Source organism: Elephas maximus, chromosome 3 (assembly GCF_024166365.1).
Source record: "Elephas maximus indicus isolate mEleMax1 chromosome 3, mEleMax1 primary haplotype, whole genome shotgun sequence".
NCBI classification, from domain to species: Eukaryota; Metazoa; Chordata; class Mammalia; order Proboscidea; family Elephantidae; genus Elephas; species Elephas maximus.
Genome location: NC_064821.1, coordinates 84,464,920 through 84,478,677, shown reverse-complemented (window position 1 = coordinate 84,478,677; position 13,758 = coordinate 84,464,920). Strand labels below are relative to the sequence as shown.

General features: G+C 40.2%; 1 protein-coding gene across 6 annotated transcripts in view; it reads right to left on the bottom strand.

The window, feature by feature from the left end:
• LOC126072973 (phosphopantothenate--cysteine ligase) overlaps window positions 1-13,758 on the bottom strand; it is a 151,784-nt gene that overhangs the window by 2,753 nt on the left and 135,273 nt on the right. For 3 of the 6 annotated variants that reach the window (XM_049878968.1, XM_049878969.1, XM_049878970.1), the window contains exons 13-15: window positions 11,209-11,350; window positions 5,316-5,452; window positions 2,497-2,611 (exon numbers count right to left, since the gene is read on the bottom strand). In XM_049878968.1, the coding sequence (XP_049734925.1) occupies window positions 2,497-2,611; window positions 5,316-5,452; window positions 11,209-11,350 (394 nt within the window). Of the gene's footprint in view, window positions 1-2,496; window positions 2,612-5,315; window positions 5,453-7,156; window positions 8,986-11,208; window positions 11,351-13,758 lie in introns of those variants that run through there. The other 3 variants (XM_049878971.1, XM_049878972.1, XM_049878973.1) reach the window with 2 other exon arrangements.

The following is a 13,758-nucleotide window of genomic DNA, read 5'->3' as shown; positions in this document are numbered from 1 at the left end:
AATTAAGTGTTCTGGAATTTCCATTCTTCTCAAAGTTATCCATAATTTGTTATGATCCACACAGTTGAACGCCTTATCAGAGTCAATAAAACACAGGTAAACATCTTTCTGGTATTCTCTGCTTTCAGCCAAGATCCATCTGACATCTGCAACCATATCCCTTGTTCCACGTCCTCTTCTGAATGTACAAGGGAATTTATGTGCATTATTCTGCCTTCTCCTTAACAACCATCTTCTAAACAAATATTTATTTTTGTAACAGCTTTATGGAGATATAATTCACATAACACACAATTCACCCATTTAAAGTATATGATTCAATGGTTTTTAGTATATTCACAGAGTTGTACAACCATCAGCACAATCAATTTTAGAATATTTTCAAAAAGAAACCCCATGCCCTTTAGATATCACCCCCAGTCTCATCATCGTTCTCAAAGTACTCTCTTAGCATTTACTCCATTTAGGCTTCTATCTCAGCACCTAAAATACTCTCATACTTATTTACGTATGTATCTGTCCTTCTCTAGTAAATTGAAGACCTCTGAAAACAGGGACTATTCTCATATTCCTAGGATTTAGCACAGTTCCTAGAATTGATAAATGTTTATTGAATGAATGATTAAGTAAAAGAATGAATGACTAGACAATTGAGAACAGCTGTGGCTCAAGCAAGGACATAAACTATTGGAAATTAGGCCATATAATCTGGTGGTTCTACTTTTGACAAAATCTGCAAAATAACTTGGAAATAATCACCCATCTGAGAGTGAATAAGATGCAAGTCTTATGCTCATGGCAATAGTTTCCAACAAGCAGGACATACTGAGAAATATCCTAGGAAGAACTATCTAGCAGGTGATATAAACCAGGGGAGAAAGCAAATAGTTTCGACCCGAGGTTCAGAATGCAACTCTGCTCACTGAAGTCACTCTTGCTGACTCGCTTACCAACCAGACTCTGGACCTTGTCTGAGTCTATACTATTTGCCGCATTTCTCTAGACTTGATTGTTCATCTGCTTGAATCTTTTTTTAACATGATTGTTTTCCTCGACCCAGATGTTGTCCTTAGGCTTCATTCCCTGCCAGGCCAGACAAGCTTCACTTTACCTTCCTGAGCCTCAGATTTGCTCATCTCTCAGATGGCAATATGATGTTGTCGTTGTTAGGTGCTGTTGAGATGGTTCCAATTCACAGTGACCCTATGTACAACAAAACGAAACACTGCCTGGTCCTGCGCCATCCTCACAATCGTTGCCATGTTTGAACCCATTGTTGCAATCGCTGTGTAAAGCCATCTTGTCGATGGTCTTCCTCTTTTTCACTGACCCTCTATCTTTCCAAGCATGATGTCCTTTTCCAGGGACTGGTCCCTCCTCATAACCTTGCTTGCTGAAAGTGAAGAGGACTTGAAGCACTAACTGATGAAGATCAAAAAACACAGCCTTCAGTATGGATTACGCCTCAACATAAAGAAAACAAAAATCCTCACAACTGGACCAATAAGCAACATCATGGTAAATGGAGAAAAGACTGAAGTTGTCAAAGATTTCATTCCACTTGGATCCACAATCAACACCCATGGAAGCAGCAGTAAAGAAATCAAATGATGTATTGCATTGGGCAAAACTGCTGCAAAAGACTTCTTTAAAGTGTTGAAAAGCAAAGACATCACTCGGAGGACTAAGGTATGCTTGACCCAAGCCATACTTTCAATCACCTCATATGCATGCAAAACATGGATAATGAATAAGGAAGACTGAGGAACTGATGTGCTATAGTGATACATATTGTGAACTCAATTGTGTTCCCCCAAAACGTGTTTTAAATTCTAACCCCTATACCTGCGGTTATAATCCCATTTGGGTCACAGGATCGCCAAGGAACCTAGGAATACAAGCTGGAAAGAGACAAGCTCCTTCCCACAGAGCGACAGAGAGAGAGCCTTCCCCTAGAGCCAGTGCCACGAATTCAGACTTCTAGCCTCCTAAACTATGAGAAAATAAATTTTCTGTTCATTAAAGCCGCCCACTTCTGTTACAGCAGCACTAGATAACTAAGACTATATGTGTCAACCAGGGTTGCTGAGAACGAGGCATACTTGTGAAAACATCTAGCATTCATTCATTCCCAAATGTTTCTGCAGCACCTGTCCATAGATAAAATGATGTATAAGAGACAGTCATTGCCCTCTAGGAGCTCACTACTGAGTTGATGAAATAGAGAAGTAAAAAGACAATGACAACATAGTATGTTAAGGGAGAAGCTATGAGGCATACACAAATGTCTTGGGGATCGCGCAGGAGAGTATTTAACATAACTCAGCCCAATGGAGAGCAAAGCTCCCCTGGTGTGCAGCTGAAGAACCTTTTTGCGACAACTACCGTGACAAGAGCAGGGCTACAGCTATATGAAAAAGATGAAGGGAAGAGAGCACAGCAACCTTAGCAGGCCAAACTTCAGATTAAGGACCCAATGGGAATCAGACATCTTACCTCTCCTCTGCGAATCTGGATGCTCCTTATAATGCGCTCTAAAAGGCCAACCTGCTGTGTGAGCCGGAGACTATTTTCCTGTAATTGCTTATTTTCTTTATCCAGGAAAAGTACTCTAAGAATGGCACAAATCAAAGGCATAGCTACAAATTTCTGTATCATTGGTAAAAACCACAGCCCACTTCCCACTACCTCTAGGTGTCAGCCCATTGTCCAGATTTGAGAACTAAGTTTGGCAGAATAATTCCCGCCATATTCCAAGACCAAGTGAAAATTAATAAGCTTCTTACCAGTACATGGTCATTAAATATATACTGAGAACAGAGGTATACTATGTGTAAGAAATGTGCTATCCCAGCCCTTGAGAAACTTAGGGGTGGGACTGAAATGAGACTCTGTATTACTTCAAATATTGTAGTTACACAACGTGTAACTAGTTCTCATCTTGTACTGTCATCCTGTACTCTAGCAGCAGCAGCAGCCATAGTAAGTAGTAGTAGTAACAGTATCAGCAACCATTTACCCGGTACTTAGTCACTGTAACTTACCCACACAGAAAGCATTTACAACTTTGCATGCATTAGCTCATTTAATTCTCACAACAACCATATAAAATAGATACTGATATTATACCCATTTTATAGAAGTGGAAACTGAGGCTTAAAGAGGGGAAAGCAACTTATTTAAGAACATAAAGCTACACAGTGGTAGGACTAGGATGCCAACCCAAATCTTTTAGACTTCTAAGCAGGTGCTCTTAACCACTATACCAGGCTCATTCCCCTGGGCCACAGTTTATTTGAGAGACATGACAGTATAACAGTTATAAACAGAGACTTGTGTTTGAGTTCTGTTTTTTCTACTCACTACTAGCTCTGTCCAGGAGTCCTGGTGGTACAGTGGTTAAGAGCTTGGCCGCTAACCAAAAGGTTGGCAGTTCGAATCTACCAGCTGCTCCTTAGAAACCCTATGGGGCAGTTTTACTCTGTCCTATTTTTTTTTATAGGGTAGCTATGAGACAGCACACAACAACAACAACAGTAATACTAGCTGTGTGACCCTTTGCAAATTACTCAGTCTGAGCCTCAGTTTCCTCATCTGTAAAATGAGGAAACATTCTGTAGAAGAAATTTACTCTAAGGAAAATACCCAAGTCAAATCCAGGTGATCAGAGTGTGCCTTCAGGAGGGCAAGACAAGAACATTATTAATGTTAAAGAAAGGGTAGTGAGTCAATCGTTTTGGAGCCTAGATGTCTGAAGCAATGCCATGGTTTGAAAAGAACAATACTGTAGTTTATATGGAATATATGAAACATAAGAGTTAGACAGTAGAAGATCAGTAAGTCTCCAGGCATGCCCAGAGGACAGTATGCCCAAGGGAACAGATGGGAGAGTTTCAATCTGCTTGGCCGATCTCTTCCTAGACTCTTATGGTGCAGGTTCTAGGGCCAGGCTGCTGAGGATCACATCCTGCCCTGCCACTGACTGCTGCTGCTGTTAGGGGCCATTGAGTCGATTTTCGATTCATACAACCCCATGTGACAGAGCAGAAATGCCCCATAAAGTTTTCTCGGCTGTAATCTTTATAGAAGCTCACCAAGTCTTACTCCCACAGAGCTGCTGGGTGGGTTCGAATCACCAACCTTTTGGTCAGCACTGACTGTATGTATGTACTGTATACAGTACTGACTAGGTTGGCTGAATTCTTTAAACTCTTTGAAACTCAGCTTCCTTATCCATAAAAGAAGGTTAATAATGGCATCTCCCTCCTAGGACTGGTTGAGGATTAAATGAATTTATACATATAAATAGATTAGAACAGTACCCAGCATATAGTGAGTGCTCAAAAAATGTTAGTCATTCCCCCGAGACTATTGCCCCTGGACACCCTTTTAACTCAGAACTGAAGCCACTCCCGAAGTTCACCCTTCAGTCAAGATTAGGCAGGTCTATAGGGTCACTATGAATCAGAATCAACTCAATGGCAATGGTTTATAAGACAAACATAACACACATGAGAAACATGCTTCTTACTTCAATCATGTATATGAGACCAAAAGGGCGACACCTGCCCAAAAGCAATGACAAGAAGGCAGGAAAGGACAGAAATATGGATGGATGGAAAGGAGGAATTGCGGTGTGGAAGGGGAGAGTGTTGACGCATAGCAGGGATTGCAACCAATGTCACAAAACAATTTGTGTGGATATTGTTAAATGAGAAACTAATTTGCTCTGTGAAGTTTCACCTAAAGCACAGACACACACAAATGTTAGTCATTATTGTTATTGTTATTATTGGTGACACTATTTGTTAAGATCAAACCACTCTCTTTACTCTGGTCCTGTGTTTGCCAAGCAAATGTTTAAATATAATTAAAGTTTCCTGTAGAGGACAGAATGCTTGGGCTGGCTGATGTGTGAATTCTTGTGTGCTTTGAATGTTTCTCATTAAAAGTTAATATGTTGGTATCCTGTTGGTTTCATGAATTTAAGTCACTCCTGTGAGCCTGATGGTCTCTTGGTCTACCGATAAAAATGAGTGTCAACACACATGAAGTGGTGGACCAGAAGGCACACAGCAAGCTCCTTGTAAGGCAATGCTGCTGTGAGAGACCCTATCAGAATGGCTGGCCAGCCTCCTCCAGGAAATTTCACAGCTTCTGTCACTTCCATGATCTGCTGAAAATGGCAGACAGCAGAGCACTAGTTATGGGATAGACCGCAAGCTCAAAGAACAGTCTCTGTAACGATTTCTTTGTTGTGGGAGAGGTATCCCCTTCATGGAGCTCATCGGCTCCTCAGGCAGGGCTGCACCTACCTGCTCTGCACTGAAGATATTATCCATTTGTTGCCATGGATCACTTCTTCTTGCTCTGTGAGTTGCTCCAGAAGTTTTCTTTTTTCTAGGAGCAGGATATCATTTTGGGTGGTGATCTGGTCCTGGAATTCCTTCTCCTATAGATAAGAAAGTTCCCTAATTACCATAGCAGAACAAATTACAGATTTAAGAGCATAGCCTGTTTGTAAACTCTGATGGTAAATTTCACTCGTTCACTTTTTCTCTCCCGTCCTTTTGTCTGTTTTCATCTGTTTGCTGACCATTCGTTATAGCTAAATACCAAAAACCCATTGCCATCGAGTCGATTCCTACTCATAGCAACCCAATAAGACAGAGTAGAACCGCCCATAGGGTTTCCAAGGAGTGGCTGGTGGACTCGAACTGCCGACCTTTTGGTTAGCAGCTGAGGTCTTAATCACTGCACCACCAGGGCTCCTATAGCTAGATAAAAACCAAAAAAACCCAAACCCATTGCCGTTGAGTCAATTCTGATTCATAGTGACCCTATAAGACAGAGTAGAACTGCCCCATAGGGTTTCCAAGCAGCAGGTGGTGGATTCAAACTGCTGACCCTCTGGTTAGCAGCCAAGCTCTTAACCACTTTGCCACCAGAGCTCCTATAGCTAGATAGTTCTATTCATCTTGGGTATTTTATGTCATGTATTTTGTTTGGAGCCCTGGAGACCTGGTGGAGCAATGGTTAAGCACTTGGCTGCCAGTTGAAAGGTTGGCACTTCAAACCCATCAGTGCTTCTGTGAAAGAAAGACTTGGTGATCTGCTGCTGTAAAGATTACAGGCTAGAAAATCCTACGAGGCTGTTCTACTGTGTCCCATGAGGTCACTATGAGTTGAAAATCAACTTGACAGCACCCAACAACAATATTTTGTTAGGACATTTAATCATTTTGGGGGGTTAACATTTAAAAACATCTGAGTACACAATTACTAATAAGGTCCCAATGCTCTCATTTATAATTTAATCCTGCAGTTATCAAACCAGTAACAAAACTGAATTCTCTGAAGTTCCATACTGAAATGTATTCCATGTAATACATTTCCATCTACTCCGCAGTTACATTATTTTTAAGGCAAAGGGGGAAGATGGAAATTTAGCCACCTTACTTTGCAATCAGTGTCAGAATCACAGTGGGTGTGGCAAGTCAAGCATGTAAGCCAGGTGCTAAGAATATTCTTGCTGTGATGATGGCTGAACTGATTTCTAGCCTGACACCAAGTTTCAATTTCTACCACTGATTCCCTTCTTCCCACAAAGCAATAGCTAGTGAAGCTATAGCTAAAATGATAGAGATGCCTTGTGTGAAAAAACAAACAAAACACTAACAATCTTATATTGAAAGAGTCAATAGATATTAATGAAGTATCAGTCTTTGTGACGGAATTTGAAGCTCAAAAATGTAGAACTGCCATTCTTACATCATCAATGACCTGTCAAAGCCTTTGGTGCCATTAAAGTGTCATCATCTTTTTGTCCTTGTTCCTCGCCTGCCAATGGTGGAAATGAGTAGGGGTAGGAGAAGAATAACAATCTCGTGATAGATGGGAGGATCACACGGTCCAGAAGGGTACTTTTATTTCTTTCTTTTAAATAAGGTACTAATACAAATCACTCCAAAAAGACTTCTATTGTTTAAGAATTATAGAAGGGAGATTACATCATGTCTTAAAACAAACCATTCCACAATTTAAAGCCATTCGTCCCGGATCCTTCAATGTCTAACAATACTCTTACCTGCTACTATTTAAATATATTTATGGGAAAGACTGAGAGTTAAAGCAGCCATTGCATAAACAATATCCTATGTAGTTATAACTGGATTAGAAAAGATATTAGATGGTATTGGAAATATCGTATTTTCTTGAACGAAAAAAATCTAGACACTTGCTCTGAGAATGTTGTTTTTGTTGCTGTTGTTAGGTGCCGTCGAGTTGGTTCCAACTCATAGCAACCCTATGCACAACAGAACGAAACACTGCCCGGTCCTGAGCCATCCTTATAATGGTTATGCTTGAGCTCATTGTTGCAGCCACCGTGTCAATCCACCTCGTTGAGGGTCTTCCTCTTTTCCACTGACCCTGTACTCTGCCAAGCATGATGTCCTTCTCCAGGGACTGATCCCTCCTGACGACATGTCCAAAGTATGTAAGACGCAGTCTCATCATCCTTGCTTCTGAGGAGCATTCTGATTGTACTTCTTCTAAGACAGATTTGTTCCTTCTTTTGGCAGTCCACGGTATATTCAATATTCTTCGCCAACACCACAATTCAAAGGCATCAATTCTTCTTCAGTCTTCCTTATTCATTGCCCAGCTTTCACATGCATATGATGCAACTGAAAATACCATGGCTTGGGTCAGGCACACCTTAGTCTTCAAGGTAACATCTTTGTTCTTCAACACTTTAAAGAGGTCCTTTGCAGCAGATTTACCCAGTGCAATGCGTCTTTTGATTTCTTGACTGCTGCTTCCATGGCTGTTGATTGTGGATCCAAGTAAAATGAAATCCTTGACAACTTTGATCTTTTCTCCATTTATCATGATGTTGCTCATCAGTCCAACTGTGAGGATTTTTGTTTTCTCTATGTTGAGGTGTAATCCATACTGAAGGCTGTGGTCTTTGATCTTCATCAATAAGTGCTTCAAGTCCTCTTCACTTTCAGCAAGCAAGGCTGGGTCATCTGCATAACGCAGGTTGTTAATGAGTCTTCCTCCAATCCTGATGCCCTGTTCTTCTTCATATAGTCCAGCTTCTCGAATTATTCAGCATACAGATTGCATAGGTATGGTGAAAGAATACAACCCTGACCTACACCTTTCCTGACTTTAAACCAATCAGTGTCCCCTCGTTCTGTCTGAACAACTGCCTCTTGATCTATGTAAAGGTTCCTCATAAGCACAGTTAAGTGTTCTGGAATTCCCATTCTTCGCAATGTTATCCATAATTTGTTATGATCCACACAGTTGAATGCCTTTGCATAGTCAATAAAACACAGGTAAACACCCTTCTGGTATTCTCTGCTTTCAGTCAGGATCCATCTGACATCAGCAATGATATCCCTGGTTGCACATCCTCTTCGGAAACCGGCCTGAATTTCTGGCAGTTCCCTGTCAATATACTCTGAGAATAGGTTAAAATATATTGGAAAATCCAGTTTGGATGATCACAACAATCAGAGGACTCGACTGGTTTGCTGCAAAAAGGAGGTTTTAAAAGTAGCTGTATAAACAGAAGGCTGAGGGAATGAAGCCAAAAGAACGGCCGTTATTTTTTTAAAGGCTTGGTGCTTAGAAAGTGAGCCCAGCTTTTTATGCTCAGGGCTCTAGTCCATGGGCCCCAGGCATGTACTACTGTGGCATTAAAAGCTCTCATGTTAATCTTCTCTAGGCTAAGAATTTCTAATTCTATTAACAATTTCTCTTGCGAATTACTACGCACTCACCGATTAACATGTTTTTAAGAGACTAAGAGGGTCAGCCAAAAAGAGAAAGACCTTTAATGAGATGGATTGACACAGTGGCTGCAACAATGGGCTCAAGCATAACAACAATTGTGAGGATCGCACAGGACTGGGCAGTGTTTCGTTCTGTTGCACATAAGGTCATCATGAGTTGGATCAGACTCGACCGCACCTAACAAAAACAACAACAACAAGACAGTATATGCCAAAATGAAAGAAAACAGTATGTATTAAAATTTAGATATGCTATGCACCACTTTAGGCATTTTATATTTTAAGCCCCACACAAGAGCCTTGTGAGGTAGGGACTTTTTCCCCTATTTCACAGATGAGAAAATGATATGCAGAGACTTGTCCAAGGTCACAGAACTATTAAGTGGCAGGGCTAGAATTTGAATCCAAGTCTGTCGAAGGCTAAAACCCATAGTTACCTTCAAGGGCAGTGAGGAAAAGATCCAATAACTCTTTCTTAGCCTCTGCTTATGTATGATTGCCAGTATATTTCATGGAGACCTGTGGTTCTTTGGGTAGGTGTTATTAGTTTCTTAAGGATGTTGTAACAAATCACCACACACTTGGTGGCTTAAAAACAACAGAAATTTATTCTCTCACATTTCTGGAGACTAAACATCTGAAATCAAGGTGTCAGCAGGGTAGGTTCCTTCTGGAGGCTCTGAGGGAAGATCTGTTCCATACCCATCCCCTAGATTCTGGTGGTTACTGGCATTCCTTGGCTTGTAGCTGCATCACTCCGGTTGCTGCTCCACTGTTACACGGCCTTCTTCCCCTGTGTGTGAGTCTGTGTGTATATCCTCTTCTTTTCTTATAAGAACACCAGTCATATTGGATTCAGGCCCCACCCTAATCTGGTATGACCTCATCTTAACTAACTACACCTTCAAACACCTTATTTCCAAATAAGGTCACCTTCTGAGGTTATGGGTAGGCATGAATTTTGGGGGAACACTATTCAACCCAGTACAGTAGGGAAGAAAGAGTCTGTTGAAAGCAGGAGGCTGTTTTTGCTGTATAAGCCTAAAAGCCAAAGGCAGACAGTACAAGGAGGAATTGATAATACAGAAGTAAGCTGATGATATTTCTTTTCTGGTGGGCCTATGAATCAAAATTGCTACTTTTTTCTATACACTTTCTATACTCGTTTCCTAGGATATGTGCCTAAACTGGATCTGAGTCTCTAAAAGAAGTTTGATGAATTAATGACAAAATAGAAGGATACTGTACAAATCCAACCTATTTTGCTATGTCACTACAGTTTAGAGTAACAAGAGGATTTTTTAAAACTAGGAATACAGCGTTGGTGACTCATCTGCTAGAATCCTCAAATGTTTTATAGTGTGTAGTCCAGGGAATCTTAATCTGGAGTCCCATGATATTTCACAGAATGAATGAAATTATATGAACTGTCTTGGTATCCTGGTGGTACAATTAAAGTTTTTTGGGTGTAGGAATGAGTATTTTAGGAGTGAGGAGAGAGTTTTCAAAATTCTGAAATGGGTTGGGGATCCCAAGAAGTGAAAATCAATTACTGGTCTAGTCAGTTGCTCTCTATCTTGAATTTACGTAGTTTAAGGATCTCAAGACTATTCTGCATTTGATTCCATTCATCTGTCCCATTTCCTTCTTATCCATATACCAGTGAGTCACGAGTGCAATAAGAGAAGCATAAGAAACCACAGATATTCAGAAAAAAAGCTTGAGGGCACTAGTCACAGACTGGTAAAGAGATAGTGACCACCTGTTTTCACTGCCATTGAAAACCAGGGCTGCTGCTTCCGTTTTCAACCTGGCTTTGACTGGGTTGTTCTGGTTTAACCCCTGCTGAGAATTTGCATTTCTAACAAGTTCCCTGCTGAGAATTTGCATTTACACCCCAGGTACTGAATCAGAATCTACATTTTAACAGGATCTCCAGATGATTCTTACATATAATGTTCTGGGAACTTGTTAGAAATGCAAATTCTCAGCAGGGGTTCAAACCTGAAAGAACCGAGTCAAAGCCCTGTTGAAAACTAACAAAGAAGTGTGTGGCAAAATGAAGGTTACATATTGCAGGAATGAGGTATTGAGGGTGGTTTGGAAGTCTCTGCTAAGGAATGTTTAAGAAAAGGCATTTCCATCTGAAGACAGGGCACTGATCATAAGATGGCAGTGCAGAGTATTTTCAGTGTCCCATATGGTTTAGCATCACTATGAGTCTTATGTACTTTTCGGCAAGCCTTAAAGAATTATTCACATTGAAAGAAGGTGCAAAGAAAATAATAAAAATGTGGGCTATGAAGAGGCCATACATAAATTAAAAAATGAGTAGGCTTTCACTAAATGACTGACCACCGGCATCATCAGCGAGAACTTCACTTTTTATTTTTTTTCTCACCTTTTCCATTTGTTGTTGCAGTGCTCCAAAGTCATTTTCAAGTTGTTTAATTCTCTCATCTCGTAGATGGACTTCATGAACTAAACGATCTTTGACTCTTCGAAGCTTGTTTTTCTGGTGGTGATGCTTTTCATTGTAGTTTCTATAAAAATAAGTTTGAATATAGGTACACCTGAACACAGTTAAAATTTATTTCGTTTCTTTAATTTGGACCTTTCTTTGGTTTCCTCTTCTTGCTTAAGTCAGGGGTCTGGCATGAGATGTGGACAATTGCAGGGCTTCAAACAGGTTTCCATCCCAGATAATAATGAATCAGAATCTACATTTTTAACAAGATCCTCTGGTGATTCTTATGTATAACTTCCTAGGAACTTGTTAGAAATGCAAATTCTCAGCAGGAGTTTGAACCAGAACAAACCGGTTCAAAGCCCTGGATATTTGCCATGCTTCATATCTGCAGGACTTACTGCGCCCACCTGGAGGAATGGATCAAGGATAAAATAACAGCAGCCTAAGTCATCCCCATGGACCCAAGTCTCTGGCTTACCTTGGTCTTGTGTTGATGGTTGCAGCACAGCTTTAGCATCTGAGTTTAATTTAGAAAACTCCTTGAATTTAATACCTGAAATGTAAATTCTGAATCCTACTCCACTGACTCAGTCATTAATTTTAAATTTCCTAGTCTAATATACAGACAACTGGGCCTGTTTTCAGTTCTCACATTGAGTCTGGACTTCTAAATGCTAATTCTATATATGTTTCTGCTCAAGACTTTTATTCTGATTATAAATCTAAGTTACCGCCAATAAACACATGAAAAGATGTTGAACATCCTTAGCCATCAGGGAAATGCAAATCAAAACCACGATGAGATACAAGTGGTGGGTGTTCCATGACTATGTGGCTGACTCTAATAAAAACCCCAGACACCAAGGCTTGGGTGAGTTTTCTTGGTTGGTGATACTTCACACGTGTGGTCAAACATCATTACTGGGAAAATTAAGCACTGTTTGTACAACTCCACTGGGACAGAACAACTGGAAGGTTGCTTGTATCTTGTTTCTCATGGACACTGTCCTATGTGCCTTTTTCCTTTGCTGATTTATTTTTATGTTTACTGTGGTTTAAGTGAAAGTTTACAAATTAGATCAGTCTCTCATACAAAAATTTGTATACATCTTGCTATGTATTCCCTAGTTGCTCTCCCCCTAATTAGACAGCACACTCTTTCTTTCCATCCTGTGTTCCCTGTGTCCATTCAGCCAGCTTCTGTCCCCCTCTGCCTTTTCATCTCCCCTCCAGACAGGAGCTTCCGACAAAGTCTCATGTGTCTACTTGAGCCAAGAAGCTTACTCCTCACCAGTATCATTTTCTATCCCATAGTCCAGTCCAATCCCTGTCTGAAGAGTTGGCTTTGGGAATGGTTCCAGTCTTGGGCCTCCTTTGCTGATTTTGATCAATATCCTCTCACTGAAATAAACCACCACTGTGAGTGTAATAGCTTTTCTAAGTTCTGTGAGTACTTCTAGTGAGTCATAAAACCTGAGGGTAATCTTGGGGACCTCTGACACAGAGGCCAACAAAAAAGAACTTGCCAATGCTACACAACTAAGAAGGGACAGAAACAAGATTGAAATCAGATAAATTTGACCCTAGAACCTGTAATCTTTCCACTAAAGACCACTGCTGTGTAACTTAGATTCTTTACAAGTAGATACTTCCATTTAAAAAAATGTTCTGATTTTCCTTTTTTACTAGGAATACAACAACAATAACTTAGTAAAAAATATCACCAGGTTTCACCATCCTCTGGTTCATATAGTTTATATATAGTGTAACATCCAGCAGTATACAAACAACCTATGTGTTGTCTTCTGGGTTTCTCAGCTGTTCACAGTTACTCTGATGTTGTAATATAATACACGTCATATTACTCTCATGTCAAAACAGAATTTTTTTCACTCGTCCTGCCCTAGGACAGTAAAACTAAGTCTCTTGTTTTTCATGCCAGAGAGCTACTGGTTCTCTTATTCTGAATATTTGGATTGTTAAAAAATGAATTGATTATCTAAAGTAAGATTACAAATTACAGAAAATTTGAGGAAAAATCCAATTCCCAATACGATCAGTAATATATTTTATTTCCTTCTAGTCTTTTTATAAGCATCTTTTGTTTAAACATTTACTACATTAAAATTTTTATTTTATGCTTCTTCATTTATTATAAGTAATCCACACATTGCATTGGGCAAATCTGCTTCAAAGGATCTCTTTAAAGTGTTAAAAACCAAGGATGTCACCTTGAAGACTACGATGCGCCTGACCAAAGCCATGGTGTTTTCAATTGCCTCATGTGCCTGCGAAAGCTGGACAGTGAAAAAGGAAGACTGAAGAAGAATCGATGCCTTTGAACTATGGTGTTAGCGAAGAATACTGAATATGCCATGGACTGCCAAAAGGACAAACAGGTCTGTTTTGGAAGAAGTACAGCCAGAATGCTCCTTAGAAGCAAGGATAGCGAGACTTCGTCTCACATACTTTAGACGTGTT